Source organism: Diplotaxodon limnothrissa, linkage group LG13 (assembly GCF_057381915.1).
Source record: "Diplotaxodon limnothrissa isolate DT_005_m linkage group LG13, D_limnothrissa_male_GT1.1, whole genome shotgun sequence".
NCBI lineage: Eukaryota > Metazoa > Chordata > Actinopteri > Cichliformes > Cichlidae > Diplotaxodon > Diplotaxodon limnothrissa.
The window spans coordinates 10,772,890-10,788,039 of record NC_140608.1 but is presented as its reverse complement, the minus strand read 5'-3'; the positions used below and the strand labels follow the sequence as shown (position 1 = coordinate 10,788,039).

Below are 15,150 nucleotides of genomic sequence, written 5' to 3'. Positions count from 1 at the left end.
ATTATGTTGGAAACTTCCCTAATTACATCACACGTGATCACTGACAGAAGGGAGCGTCGTAAGCGAACACATTTTATCCTTCCGCCACAAGCACGAAATAATTCTATTATCTCGCTTTTCGGGGTCAGAACGATTACTCGTGTAGGCATTTTGCTTTTCAGCGCGTATTCGTAATTAGTAGAAGCATATTAGAGACGTGTGCGTTTGTCAGGTTTCATTAAGCGGGTGGGACTATAACGATGAAGGCGGCGTGATACGTACTCTAAAATCCCAGCCTGCTCTACCTTCTTTTTTTCCTTCTGTGGAGGCCATGATGGGAGCCTGAGAGTTCAGCTGGAGCTAGAGGAGCGAGAAAAGAAGATGATTTCCCGGGACGGAACTGTCAAATCAGCCTGTACACATTTCTGAACTTTGTATAGTCTCTATACATCGAAGGTGGAGCCTGTCACTTTTTTTCAGATGTGTTCCTGGCAATCAGTCGATGACAATGTTAAATCGTTAGGGGGCATTTGGATCGAAAAAGGAGGTAGCATTAGCTATTGTTGCTAGCTAGCTGTGCTAGCTAGCTAGTTAGCTAGCGAGCTAGCTACGTCTTAGTGACTGGATACGGGTTTAGAGAACCGGTGAGTTCTCTGTCTTCTTGCTGTCAATCGCGGCAGCTGCCATTGAGCCTTCAGCTTGGACATTTCACGGCATTCTGAAGTATTTTCCTCTAAGGACACCTGCATGTATTTTATCCGGGGGTGTTTGCAAAACGAATTGCAGGATTGGGAAAGTCGGGCCTCCGCGGAGGAGCAGAGCAAGGCCCGTCTTTATGATCCAGAGGAAGCCTTTCTAATCCTACCGACAGCCACCGCTACTGCTGGCTAGCACTTCTCTGTCAGGACCTGGAAAATTCAGCCGTGAGCCACCGAGAGCAGACCCAGTGACTGCGACATAATCGGCCAAACCGCCAATACTAGATTACCCCATATAGACTCCTGTCACCTGCTACAATGTCGTCGATTATAAAAGAAATGGTCAGTCGGAACAAAAGGAGATACCAAGAGGATGGTTTCGACCTGGACTTAACATGTATCCTTCTTAATTTGTAAAGCTTTCGGGCCACTGGTCACTAACATGGTCTAGCTGCACTGGTTAAGAGCACTGGAACCAGTTCGGTGGAGTAACGTGAGGTAGATGGCTCCCCTGCTACTTATCGTAGCTAGCTGCTAGTTGGTCCGACAGCGCAGCTTTGCTGTCACCCAGCATGTTTGAAAGATGGTGGATCTGTCAAAGCGGCACGTATGAATACCACACTAACATCACAGCTGGAAACCTCTGTTAAGCTGGACATTGGTCTCTGTGTTTAAATGTGACAGGGCATTTAGCCTGGGTGAACCTGGGTGAAGGTTGTGAAATTGTTAGTCATTTGGCCATATTTATCATTTTAAATCTGTGCCTCTCGTAAGCATATATGATGCGTTTAGGATTTGTTTTAGGGTATCTTTGGCTTTTATTTACATCTGGATTTGCTACCCAGGTTTTTAATTTTCGGTGGGTTTCTCGTTTGTTTTGACACAATCGAGCAAATGGCTAAAGTACTCTTGCCCCTCTTATCTGTGTTTCTTAATGGATTTAACGTTCACTGATGGATATAAAACTCCTTTCCCTTTTGTTAAGATGGCTATTAAAATATTAAAAGAAATTAAATTTCAATCTTCACAGCAGGACTGACACTGACAATAGCTGACCTCACTGGCGCAGTATTCCCGCTTCTAAAGTTGGTACTTTTGCTTATTTGGCTTATGGTAAGCTAGAATAGCAACTTAAGTGGTTGACTTTGGGCAGCTAAATGCAAAATGTAATTTGCTACAGTGCTTAAAGTTGGTTAATGGTAAAAGTTTCAATTAATATGCCTTTGTGTTGAGATCACCTCTGAGTCCCAGAGTTTGACATTTTTGGTTTTATGGCGGAATTAAGTTGTCAGATCATATCCTATTGTTTAAAAAAAAAAAATATATATATATATATATATATATATATATATATATATATATATATATATATATATATATATATATATATATATAAAAAAAACATAAATACATTTCTAAGCAAACTAAAAACAATACAAAGCCAGCTTCTCAAATGTGAAAACTTGATGTAATCAGTTTACTGTAAGAAGAAATTAAGACGTTTGAAAATCCCACCTGGGCTTTGGGACTTTTTCCACATTATTATTGGGTGGTGTGTGTGTGCTGGGGGTGGGGGGTAGGAATCTGAAATTGCAGATTAATCAATAATGGAAGTTCCAACCCTATCTGGTTCCTTAAAGTATACAAAGAGTTGAGCGGCCTGGAGTGTTTATGTACCGAATTTACTTTTGTTATTGTTAGCAACTTGAAAACCTTGCTGAGTGGCGTTTTTTGTTCTTTCTTTTCTGAAAGTGCAGATGTAGAGCTGAGTGCTAGTTACCTTGACTTGACACTATAGATAGAAACATAGTGAAGTGATTTCAGGCAGAGCTGTCAGCTATGATGTATGTGTGACTGCAGATGCTGATGAAAGGCGTGTCTCACAGTATTTGATCTGATGTTTCTCGCCTGCTTTTATAATGTGGTAAATCGAATGTCATGTCTTGTCAGTGGCAGGACTCTTGTGGTATACCTCTACAGCTTTGTGCAGGTGTGAATAGGGTACACCACTCAAAAGTGGAATCTTTCTTTGGTGTGAAGCCACCTCTTGTTTGGATGTGGGCCCTTTCGAATTATCCCTTTTATCATGTTTGGCACTATGTCTAAAAACAATATGGGCTTTCTGCAGTTATGTAATGCAGTATCACAGTTCTGGGAATTGCCCTTAAAATAGAGTTGCCAGTGATCTTGTATCATCATTGCTGTCTGAGTGCTCTCTCCCTCTTACCCTCTCAATCCACCACCTCTCCTCTCCTTTTGCTCTTTTTCTTTACTACTCCCACTCCTAATTCTCCCTCCCTCTGCTTGCCCCTTTTCCTCTGCTCTCCTCCTTTCCTGTCCTCCCCACCTTAGCTCCTGCTGGGTCCCACTCTCCCTATCTCCCCCCCTCTCTCGTTCTCAGTTGTGGATTTGGCATATGCATAGAGCTGAGGCAGGGCTGGCTTTTAAGAAAAGGCGTGTCTAAAGCATCAGATTTTTTTTTCCTCCTACTTGGAGCTTCCTTCAGGGGTCCAACATATGAATCTCTTTCCAGCTGCAGAAACCAAGACCCCCATGCTCTGGACTGAAGTTCTCCCTGAAGGTTTGTAAAGATCAGTTAAAGTCTGACTGGACCCACTTTGCCCGTAGATCCACGGGTTAGAGTAGCCCATTATAAAGCATTAAAAACTAGTTTTTATCTCCTAATTAGGTTTTTGAGCCCTTAATCAACAGGTTTATTATAGTACAGGATATACAGCTTAGGCGGCTGTGCTGAGTTTCAAGGAAGTAGCTTGGCTGTATGCAAATAACCTCAAAGATTTGCTATAGGGCTGGCTTGAATTTATGTACGAGGCCTGTGTTGTGCATAGCCTGGTTGCATGGGGTTGCGTGCAGGCACTTACTGAAATCCTCTGATGGGGTTTTGCTGAAAATTTCCCCCAAAAATGGCTGAAACAGCATTAATGTCTGCCATAGTACAGTTGACCCGGGTTTGTGGAAAACCTTTTTTTTGTACTTGTAGGTCTGCTGATTGAACAATGAGCTGTGTGTATGCAGACTGAATCAAAAGAGTTGACCTTGTGGGCTTTTTACATCCACAGGTTCTTGTATGTGCACTGCACACACCAGGAAAGTTGAGGGCTGTATAGAGGCTGCCGGCTGTGCTTTCTCGCCAAAGCTGTCAGATGCGTGTGTCAAATTATTTTGACCATTTAAAAAGTGATTTGACTCTGGGGGGGGGGGGGGACAAAACGAAACACATCCAATTAGAAATATTCAGCCTTTCTATTTTTGACGTTGTGGCACAGGAAGTGTAAGAAAAGGTTGCCCTTTAGTCAGTGGTTAAAGTGTGAAATCCCACAGCTTAGACTGACGAGCAGACTTCAGTTACAGGTAGGCGTTGGAGCCGAGCCTTCAAGACATGCATGCCAACCAAATTATTCTTTTTCAGTGCAATGTGACACTGATGTGCGCCTTTAAGAGTGAATGTATGTCACCATATAATTGGCCACGACATTTTCCTCACCGTTCTTGCGGAAATATGGAGCCATTTGAAACACAAACACCACCTTTTTCTGCACCTGCAAATTTGCAGCTCGGCGCATTTGTTTTTTGAGTTAACTTTTTTTCCCTCTTCCTTACATGTGTGACTTCATGTTTCCCGCTTGCAATCTCGCAGATATTCAAATGTCTCTGGCTGAATTCAGACTAGATAAGTCGAACATTTGCGATCATCCCAATATAACTTTATGTTCTAAAAATACATGCCGGTCAGGGAGCAGAGACTCTACTCATGCACCCACATGTGGGCCTGGCTGAAGCAGGAGCACGGTTACTCCTGCCGTCACTGCTTGCTTCTCACTGTCAAGGCCATCTGTCACAACATGCACGCACATACTGGCCAGCACCCCTCCCCTATTCTCCTGTCTATCCATAACTACAATCACACTCTTATAATGGCGTGGACTAAAACTTTTCTCAACCCTTTCACTCATGTCTGCATTCTTGAAGTTGTGCTGTAATGGCAAATTCTTTTAAGCAGTCCTTTCCTTTAAAAGCTTTAGTTCTGACGCTGGGAGCCTTGGTAGTAGCTCCCTCTTGATTTCCTGCAGATTGTACATTTCCTTGACTGCTTGAACAGATATTTACCCAAATATCATTGCAATGGGCTTTCCAGCAGAGAGACTTGAAGGCGTGTACAGAAACAATATAGATGATGTAGTACGGTAAGTGTGATCTCGGTAAAGGGTAATATAACAAACATGCAGTTTATCCTGCAGTACATGAGTTTATTCGTTTTGCTCTAGCACTTTGATCTCATATCGATCTAATGATTTTATTATTTTTCTGCGGACAGGTTTTTGGATTCAAAGCATAAAAACCACTACAAAATCTACAACCTGTAAGTTTCTACATTTTGTTTGCATCTGAGCTCATCCTTGTTTACTTACCAGCTTCCTCTTGTGTGATTGCTAACTGGAGTTTTCTGGGGGGGATTTTCTTGACATTTCAGCTGTGCAGAAAGACACTACGATACTGCCAAATTTAACTGCAGAGGTAGGCTGCTTCACATTTTCTATAAATGCTGTTTTTAAGAAATAAAAGCCCTGCTGAAGGCCTGATGACGCACAAGGTCGTCAGATCTCTCAAAATACTCAGCATCTCCCTGCCCACCTTGTCTATGCTGACCTGTTTGCACTGTCTCTTCCCCCCCCCCCCCCCCCCCCCCCCCCCCCCTTCTCTCATCACAACTTTGCGTGGGCTTGCATCCCGCCACACCTCAGTTGCACAGTACCCCTTCGAAGACCATAACCCTCCTCAGCTGGAGCTTATTAAGCCGTTTTGTGAAGACCTGGACCAGTGGCTCAGTGAGGATGACAATCACGTGGCGGCCATTCACTGTAAGGCCGGGAAGGGCCGCACCGGAGTCATGATCTGCGCGTATCTCCTCCATCGTGGGAAATTTCAGGAGGCCCAAGAAGCACTTGACTTTTATGGGGAGGTCAGGACAAGGGACAAGAAGGTGAGATCACGAAACAAATGCTTTCAATTCCGAAGGCTTTATTACTTTTTAGAGCAGTTGCATCAAGCAGGGCAGTGACTGATGAGCCACATCCTGCTTAATTGGTTTCAAATTGAAAGTAAATTTCATGTTCAAGCTAAGAAAAAGAGAGGGAGACCATACAAGATGACTGAGTTGATTTTCACTAATAATTATCAAGGTTGCAAAGATTTGAACACACATAGAAAACAAAGATTTGAACACACATAGAAAACAGAAGCATAATTTCAGGCACCAGTGCTCTGTTTTAAGAAGTAATACATATTAAACGGATAAACTCGAAGGTGATCTCATGTTGCATCCTGCGTCCCTCATCTGCGTCAAAACCACGGATGTCAAATTCATTTTGCATTGTGGGCCACATGCAGATACGGCCTACTTAAGTGTGCCGAACCAGTGAAACTCCCTTTTCTGTCAGTCTAAAAAAGTTTCACTACACATTTAATCTGCGAGATATTTTAACATAAGTAATAGTACTGTAGTTTCATCAACACATCTCAGTTTTACTACATGATTAAAAAATGCTGCTTTGAGCTTAAAATGTAAGAAAAAGACTGTCCTGTAATTATAAAATGAAAAATATTTATTTTCTTTTTTCTTTTCGCTGTAATCCGACTTTAAAATCATACATTTCTATAGTAGATAGTGACTGATTGGGAGCTTTCTGTTATTTGTTTATCTGTTACTTATTTACAGTGGTTTAGTATGACTGGCTGTGGGGGGAAAGCCATAAAACTTATAAAATACACTTAAAAGTCTCAAATTCATGTCATCCTTTCAATTTTTTTCAAAGCCGTCCAGTGGGCCAGAGTGGACTCTTTTCCGTGCCAATTCCAGCCCCTGGGCTTTATGTTTGGCACCCCTGGATTAAACATTGTTGCTTTTGTTTGCAGGGAGTAACGATCCCGAGCCAGCGTCGCTACGTCTACTACTACAGCTACCTACTGAAGCACCAGCTGGAGTACAAGCCGGTGGCATTGCTCTTCCACAAAATGGTGTTCGAGACTCTCCCTATGTTCAGCGGGGGCACCTGCAGTGAGTCACGCTCATGTTCAACTTCAACTCCAATCTAGGGCGTAGGCATGCATACCGCTGTTCAGACAGAGCGAGGGCCTTGCATGTATGGTGCACCGTGGGGCTAACCCACACACTGCAGCGTAGCACCGTAGGGCATTGCAGGTCATCTGTGGTGGAGCCAAGTTGTCCTCTGCTGTTTCTTTTTTTTTTCTTTTTTTTTTAATAGCCTTGTTGAGTACAGCTGAATTTCGTGCTGTATTTAACTAACAAGGGCGGTTTTGTATCGATCAAGTCTGCTTGTTGCTGCTCACAGAAAATCCCGGTGAACCAGATCCCCACTGGTTGTCTTAATAAAAATTTCAGATTTTTTTCTCCACAGGAGCCTTTTAAGATTTTTATTAGCTCCGAAAACTGCAAAGCCGAGCCATTAATTTAAATTTTTTTTGGCTCCTCTCTAGTGAGAGACTTTTATAGGATTTCGTTTTCTATGCTCACCATCGAGAAGAACTACAGCATGCCCTTCTATAGAGAAGAGCGCATCCTATAGTAGTAGCTACATAAGCACAGGTTTTACATGTTTTCCTAAGGCCGAACCAGGAAGTAACTTAAAGTCGAGAGGAATTTAGATGGCAGTAATTTTAGCAAACAATAGCGCAGCACTCAGTAAGTCACTGACGGTAACAGCCACTCAGTTATGAGTATTTACATATCACTGCATGTTTGCTCAGAGTTTAATTGATATGACGGCTGTAAAATGTCTGCCAACATTTGCACTTGTTCTCCCCTGTTGACGTAGTGACAAACGCAAGCAGTCCAACCCGTTTGATTTATTTTTTTTAACAGCCGTCAAAACCAAATGCTTACTGCAGTGCTAACTTTAGTGATTTCCCCAAATTTCTAAGCAAATAATGTCACTCTTAATTAAATTTCATTCCCTGCGTTTCATTTTTCATGTTCACATGAATGCAGAGTGTTTAGCTGCATGTAGAAAACCTTTTTTTAGTGTTTAAATAGTGCTCTGTTTTAGCCTGAGGAGGGGGTTAAAAAAAAGTGAAATAATTCTGCTTATCTGCTCAAATGCATCTGAGTCATACGATGTTGTGCTCTCCTCGTATCTGAATTTGTCCATTTTTAGCTGTCGGTCAGAAAAAGCAACCTGTCCTTCCTTCATGTCTGTGACTTCTTTACCCTAACACGTGACTGTGCTGCAAACCCCTGACTGTATCGATCCTTCCTTCTTTTTTTCCCCTGCTAACCCTCTGCTTAAAAAGGCCCTATTCTGAGTTTGACGTCTTTGTATGTGCATCGCTTTTTTTCTGTTTTGCGGTTTGTTTTTCTAGCTTTTCTAGTTCTTAGCTCACTGCAGTGATAAAATAGAAACAAGTTTAATTGCTAGAAACTGCTCAATGTCAAACACTTCTCTCTTTATTTTCACCAAAGAAAACTGACGCATTTTGGTCGTTTGATTTTCAGCAATTTCAAAGTTCCCCGTTTGTTTCTTCCTCTTTGTGTTTCTCATGTGCACACTAGGTGCCTTGTCAAACGTTTTTGTAAGATGCACAACTCTGCTTTGAAGCCACGGATTGAATGTTGTTGTTAAGAAAAGCTATGTAGATGTAAATATTTGTGTAGAGCTCTTGTGTTTTGTACCTGCTGTGCTGTCAAGCCCCTGACAGGCCAGCCAGGCCCTGTTTGTGATAATCTCCTTCTTTCTCTCTAAGGGGACAGTACCATTAAAAACAGGAGCGAGCCGACCCCTCAGGGCTTCAAGAAAGGGAATTGGCATTGGGGTAAATGAGCCTTTCATCCATTATTATTTTTTCACTCATTTGTTTTTATATGGCCCCAGAGATCCAGAAGGCAGGAGCAGTCTGAGGTAGACATGTTGCTTAGCAGGAAAGGAAAAGCTTAGGGGCACATGAAGTCATCTCCAGCACCACCATCCACCCTGACAGGAAGAAGAAAGGGTTAAAATTCTTCTAAATGCAACGTGTTGTGCTGGTCCAAGACCAAACCAATGACTGTCTATCAGAATAGGGTCCTGTGTCTCTGGTTCTGGGTCTATTTGGGTGTTACATTTTGTGGCCTGTTAACTTTCCCTTTCTCCTCCTTAATTTTAATATAATGTTTTATCACTTTTTTTTTCACTTACTCAGTGGGTGGGAGGTGGTGGTGTGCTGTGCCATTTTCTTTTGTCAAACTCATGTAATAACACTTGTATCCTGTCTCGCCCTCCTGATTTACTCCCTCCTCCACTGTCGCTCACTCCTCTTATTGTGCTTTCTGTCTCTTCTCTCCCACTCCCCCCTTCCCCCTCTCACAAATCTCACCCATCGTGCTCCTCACCCCTGTACAACGTCAACACTTTTTCCAGATCCCCAGTTTGTGGTGTACCAGCTGAAAGTGAAGATTCACACATCGAACCCCGCTCACACACGGCGCGAGGACAAGCATATGTTTTTTGAATTTCCCCAGCCGCTCCCAGTCTGCGGAGACATCAAAGTGGAGTTCTTCCATAAACAGAATAAGATGTTGAAGAAGGTTAGTTGTCTGTGTTTGGGAGATTTCATTGCGGCTTCATTTGCTCAGTCTAATTTAGGAGCTTATTTCAGCCACTGTATGCCATAAAGTGACTAGGTCACAGAACGATAAGACGACTAAGCATTTTCACACTTGGCAGGGTGCCAGCAATTACGGTTTTATTGCCACAGTTCTCACAAATAAACCAAAAATCAAAAATGTGGTATTTTTAATATCTTGGGTCTCTGTGCTGCAGGCCAGTTTTGTCCCAAAAACTATTAAAAACAGATCAATTAGGCACACCATTGGCATGTTCCTTCAGGACCACAAGCAGGGCAACCAGTTTATTTTGAGGTAAATCCCTCATTCGCTGTCCTGCTGCCATAAATACTGAAATTTATATTAACCCACAGCTGAAAATAGACCCCAAAAAATGCACTGTTTACTCCTGTTAGTAGTGTTTGCTAAAAACGACACTGGTTAAATGCTCGCTAATTTCCTAAAATGGCTGGGTGCAGTTTTTAACAAACGCTTCTGAAACAGGAGTAGAATAGTGCATTGGTAGAAAGAAATGTACTGGGTGCACAGCAGTTGAAAAATACTTAAACTGACTAGTGCAAGGCTGGCTTTTCTCTGAATTTGTTGACAGTAAAAAATGGACCATCAGCCTTAGCTAGAACAACTGATTTTGGAAAGAAACCTAATCAAAAACCTGTAAAGTTTCCTTTCAGTACTTCATTCACTCAATCTGTTGTAACCTCTCCCCCTCCAGGACAAAATGTTTCATTTTTGGGTGAACACTTTCTTCATCCCTGGACCAGAGGAGGGTGGGGACAAGATGGAGAACGGGGCAGTTAACAGTTTAGAGAGCCAGCAGGGGCCACCAGGGCAGGGTCTTCCGGGACAGGGACCTGGACCAGGCCGACCGGGACTGGGCCAACTGCAAAGTGCCGAGTGCAAGGACAACTGGAGAGAAAACTACAGGGAGGAGAAGAAGGAAAGCAGCAAAGAAAGCGACAGGGACAAGGACTATCTCATCCTGACACTTAATAAGAACGACTTGGACAAGGCCAACAAAGACAAAGCTAACCGCTACTTCTCACCAAACTTCAAAGTAAGTGCTGTAATCTTTCTGCTGTTGAATAACCGTATATCTGCTGTCAGTTCACTTTGCATTTTTAAACTGAAAAGAGCAGCGACGAGACTTGTTTGTGATCATCTCGTCTTGGTTTCCAGGTGAAGTTGTACTTTACGAAAACCGTGGAGGAGCCGAACTCCGAGGCTAGTACTTCAACATCAGTCACCCCCGACGTTAGCGACAATGAGCCAGACCATTATCGATACTCTGACACCACTGACTCAGATCCGGAAAATGAACCTTTTGATGAAGAGCAGCACACACAAATCACAAAAGTGTGAACTCTTTTTAAACAAGAAAAAGGAAGAAATTATACAGCAGAAAAAAAGGAGAAAACTTGAATATAAACTCAAAAGAAGAACCTTTGTCCCTTCCCTCCCCCAGACGGCAATAGAATATCATCATGTCAAATGCCAATTTTAGGGGGAAAAAAGATGAAATATCCTGACCAATATATTGTTTTGTTTTGTTTTTTTCTCTCTCTGGCACGACCATGAACCATGTGCGAGGTATTGACACTGTTGCCCCATGGGAAAAGGTGCTGTAGCTATAAAACTGTGTTTATATATATATACATACATATATGTATATACATATATACATGCATATATAACAAACTTTTTCGTGTCAAAGACAATGGAAAGAGTACCACAATCAGGAGATGGGAGTTGAAGTGTGGGAGAAGCTAGAATGATATACGAGGACTATGCTGCTCTTCTCCTGTCTAAACCAAGGCCAGTGCTGCAGTCACTTTGTTTCACTCCCTCTCTTCTCCTCTCATCTTTTACTCTCCCCCACCCTCCATCCTCTCCTCCTTCCTATATTCCTTTACTGTGAATGCTTCTTGTGCTCTTTGCAGGCTGTCTCACGTGACTTTTGGCCTTTGTGCAGTGCAAACTGCATGCGGGCAGTGGGTTGGGGGTGGGCGGGGGTTATAAAGAGGCTGTGATGATGTCTAAAGCATTGCCATTCCTGTTCCCACTGTGTATATGTTAAATTATGCAGAACAAGGCATCCCATGTAATTGTTAATGTTTTTTTTATCCTAAGATAATAAAAATATAATACACAAAACAGCAGGGAGACAAGTGTTTGCAATAATGTTGACACTACATTTCAAGGACAATGGTGAATTTGCATGTATTAGAATTGGCGTCCATCCCTAATAAATGTATGCAATGTTGTCTTTTTTTTTTTTTTTCTTTTTGATAATGAAAGCAGCTTTGAGATTCTTCTGCGTGGGGTTTCCCGCTGCTTTGAGTCATGCTCACAAAATTACATCACAGCTTTATGTAATAGAGCTGCTGTTTTCCGTTAATGAAAATCATGCAGAATGAAAATGAATTTCCAAAGTGAATTTTTGTCATTGGGCGTCGCGGCTAGTGCGGTCTTCTAACTTGACACCGCTGCTGTCAAATGAAGTCGTAATTTTAAATGACGGTACCCAGACCCTGTAATCTAAATTTTTAGCATGTGTGAGACGGGACTTTAGTGCAGAGCGCTGTCCCTGGTGAGAAGGGGGAGGGAAAAAAATGCTGTAAAGCAGGTTGTCGTTGGAGCTGTGTTAACAGTAACTTCCTGCTTTAAAGGTCAGTGCTGCAAATAGCGAGTGGGACCTGAGTTAGGGAAGTGATGGAACGATTGTTGTTAGAAGTTCAACTGATGGCGAAAAGCCCACTTTAAACAAATAACACTGAGTGGAACCAGGGAGCTGCGAGCATCTAATGGCAGTGTAGTGGTGAGAAAAAGCAGAAATTGGTTGATTATATTTGGAAACATTGCTGCCGATTGGAGTTTGTGCAACCTCGCTTTCGTGGTTTTTACATTTTTGCCAAGTACCAGTAGATTTTTCTGAGAAGCAAACTGACCTCTGAACCCTAATAACAACATTAACATTTATGAGCCAAAGCAGCCCGACTTCATACCAGAGTATCAGCGCTGCATGTGGAGTGGCTTCTGCTGGTTAATAAAGGCGTTCTCCATATGAAATGAGCAGAGGAAGGAAAGGCTGCCAGCCCAGGAGGGAGGTGTGCGAGGCCTCTGGTAGTCGAGCCTGCTCTGCTTGCAGGCTTGTGTGGTTCCCCAAATGAAAGGGTAATAGGATTAACAAGCATGTTGCTGTGATAGCAGTGCAGAAAGTGGCAAGACCCTGGCTAAAGCTTGGCCCAAAGTCTCCTGATAATAAAATAAAGTATGAATTAAACATATATTTTAAAAATTGTTCCACCCCCGGGGGCTGGCAGTCGCATAATCCCCTTCTGCTCTATTAAGACTCGGTGCCCGGCTCTTTCGTGTTGATAGAGACATCAAAGCCAACCAGCGCAGCGTCAAATGAGACAGGCAGCAGTCGCAGGGGCCCAACTGTAATTGGCTGAGCCGAGAAGGAGGGAGAGACTCTGGTAGATTAATAATGAATGTGCTGTGCTGGGCTGAGAGACCAGAGAGATGCCTCAGCTCTCCACAGGCACACAAGACTGAAGCGAACCAAGAGCCGTGACTTCAGCCAAGTTTGAGAGTCCAGCTCTTTGCTTCTGATTGCTACTCTCATCACTTAAACACTCCAGAAACTGCACCTGAAATATGAATCGAAATGTATTGCCTCATTTGAATGTCTTGAGGGCTGGCTCCTCAGAAAAAATGTTTGATTTCCCCCACATTACCATCTCTCAAGAGGTGAGGCACCAATGGAGAAGCAGGAGATTTGGAGGAATGTTTGCTTTGCATAACGTGAATGTTCCTTCCGACATGTGGATTAAACAGTACATTATACATCCAGCAGAACAAAGATGGAAGATGATACAGCGTTTGCGGATATGATGTGGAAAAACGGAGGTGTTGGTTTGTTACAGTTAGAATCAGCTGGTAAAGACTCCCAAAGTTGGATAACTAGCCGTATTGATGGATGTGTTTATGCTTATCCTGAACCTAAGACTAATTAATTAAGAATAATTAAGAGATCTGTACACCTTGGTGCTAATTTTTCCAGGTGGTCACTTCCAGTATTGCAATGAAAATAGAAATCCCAGCTGCCCAAAAAATATTTGTCTCACATACCCGAGAAAAACTGATTTTAATCTATAGAAGTACAATCTTTTTACTACTTAGATAAAAGGTGTGTGTGTGTGTGTGTGTGTAAGTTGTTTGATTAAACTGAATATATTATCCTAATAGTATAAAGATGTTAATCTCAAATGTAGCTTAATGGCTTGATGTTAAGATCCTGGGTTGAACCCCATTTTGCCTTTAGAGCTGTCTTAAAGGTACAGTAAGTATTTTTTCAGGTTACGTGATAGAAAGAAGTGATTGCTGTACTCATAAATATGCATTGATTAGTGTATAATTACATCTTCTAACACATGATGTGTTCTCATAAACTCAGAATTAATCCATTAAAAGTAAGGCGTGGGCAGTAGTTTATTTTATTATAGTTTTATTATAGCCTATAATTTCAGGCTCAAGTTTCCAACGATGTTAAATCCACTTCAAGGAAGGTTTCACTGATGGCCACTAACAGTGTCAAAACACTGTGCACTTGAATTGTGAAGGGCAAGAAAACAGAATGCGGTTGACTCTGCAATTTACTGAGATCTAGTTGTGAGACTTTACACACTGTACCTTTAACTCTTTATAGCTTAGATTCAACAAGGTGCTGGAAAAAGTCTCCAGAGATTTTGGTCCGTATTGATAGCATCACGTAGTTGGTGCAGATTTGCCATAGGCATGTTCAAGAAATCACTGTGAGATGATTTGAGCTTTGTGGTCTTCTGCTGCTGTAGCCCATCCAAGTTTGACATCCTGTGCATTCAGATATGCTCCTATGCATACCTTGGTTGTATCAGGTGCCTTCCTTTTACCTCGAAGCAATCTGCCCGTTCCCCTGCGACCTCTGAAATCAACAAGGCATTTTCATTCATTTCAGAGAACTGCCATTCACGGAATATTTCCTCTTTTTTGGACCATTTTCTGTAAAATCTAGAGATGGTTGTGTGGGAAAATCCCAGCAGATCAGTGGTTTCTAAAATACTCATACCAGCACAGCTGGCGTCACTGACAATGCCACCTTAAATCATCTCTCTTCTCCATTCTGATGCTTGGTTTAAACTTCAGCAGGTCGTATTAACGATGTCTGCCTGCTGTTGCTGCCATGTGAGTCCCTGATTAGTTATTGCGATAACAAGCAGTTGAACAGATGTACCTAATTTATATTTTACTTCCTAGATTAGATAATTAGTGACTAATTAAGGAATTCATTCAGTGAACTTTGCTCTTCAGTACTCATTTTAACCAATAAAAATGGTGTACAATGGTGAATAAAAATGTTACAGGGAGGACCTAAAGAGAAAAGTCGGGAAAAAACAGCTTAAATCTCTGGGAGCTCTTGTGATAGACCCCAGAACCTGCAAAATGACAACCAGGTGAATACTTCTGCACCGAGATGTGTCTAAACGATGATACTGAATCAGAATTATACATCAAATGTTCATGAACCTTTTGGGTTTTTTTCAGGCTGTCACAATATTGACTCAATAAGACCGTGTATTATGTCTTTCTTTTTTTTTATTGACATTTAATTATATTTATTTTGTGGCATGTATGGCCTTCCACAGTCTAAGCCTCTAACTACTGTGAAAAAAGGGGGAGGTAAAGAAGCTAACACCAAAATACAGAGATTTAAGCATAGTATTATGATGAAATGACAGAGGGGAGGGTGGGGGTCAGTTTGGCCTACAAAGAGAAGTTAAGTCCAAGCTGGTAACC

General features: G+C 42.1%; 1 protein-coding gene across 2 annotated transcripts; it reads left to right on the top strand.

Annotated features, from left to right (window-relative positions):
• Positions 1–311: 311 nt before the first annotated feature.
• LOC146619875 (phosphatidylinositol 3,4,5-trisphosphate 3-phosphatase and dual-specificity protein phosphatase PTEN) lies at positions 312–11,401 on the top strand. 2 transcript variants are annotated; one of them, XM_085369178.1, is made up of 10 exons: positions 312–1,074; positions 4,798–4,882; positions 5,014–5,058; positions 5,170–5,213; positions 5,441–5,679; positions 6,612–6,753; positions 8,457–8,525; positions 9,110–9,276; positions 10,028–10,369; positions 10,492–11,401. In XM_085369178.1, exons 1-10 carry the CDS (start codon positions 996–998, stop codon positions 10,672–10,674), a joined length of 1,395 nt encoding a protein of 464 aa, XP_085225304.1. In that variant the 5' UTR covers positions 312–995; the 3' UTR covers positions 10,675–11,401. The 2 variants fall into 2 exon arrangements, with proteins under 2 accessions (XP_085225304.1, XP_085225305.1); XM_085369179.1 differs by lacking the exon at positions 8,457–8,525.
• The last annotated feature ends 3,749 nt before the right edge of the window (positions 11,402–15,150 follow it).

What these genes read in the sequence shown, in the direction of transcription:
- LOC146619875 (XM_085369178.1), top strand. Translation starts at nt 996, where the DNA reads ATGTCGTCGATTATAAAAGAAATGGTCAGTCGGAACAAAAGGAGATAC. An exon ending in AATATAGATGATGTAGTACG is followed by an intron (nt 4,883 to 5,013) that starts GTAAGTGTGATC and finishes TTCTGCGGACAG; the next exon opens with GTTTTTGGATTCAAAGCATA. An exon ending in GTTCAGCGGGGGCACCTGCA is followed by an intron (nt 6,754 to 8,456) that starts GTGAGTCACGCT and finishes TTTCTCTCTAAG; the next exon opens with GGGACAGTACCATTAAAAAC.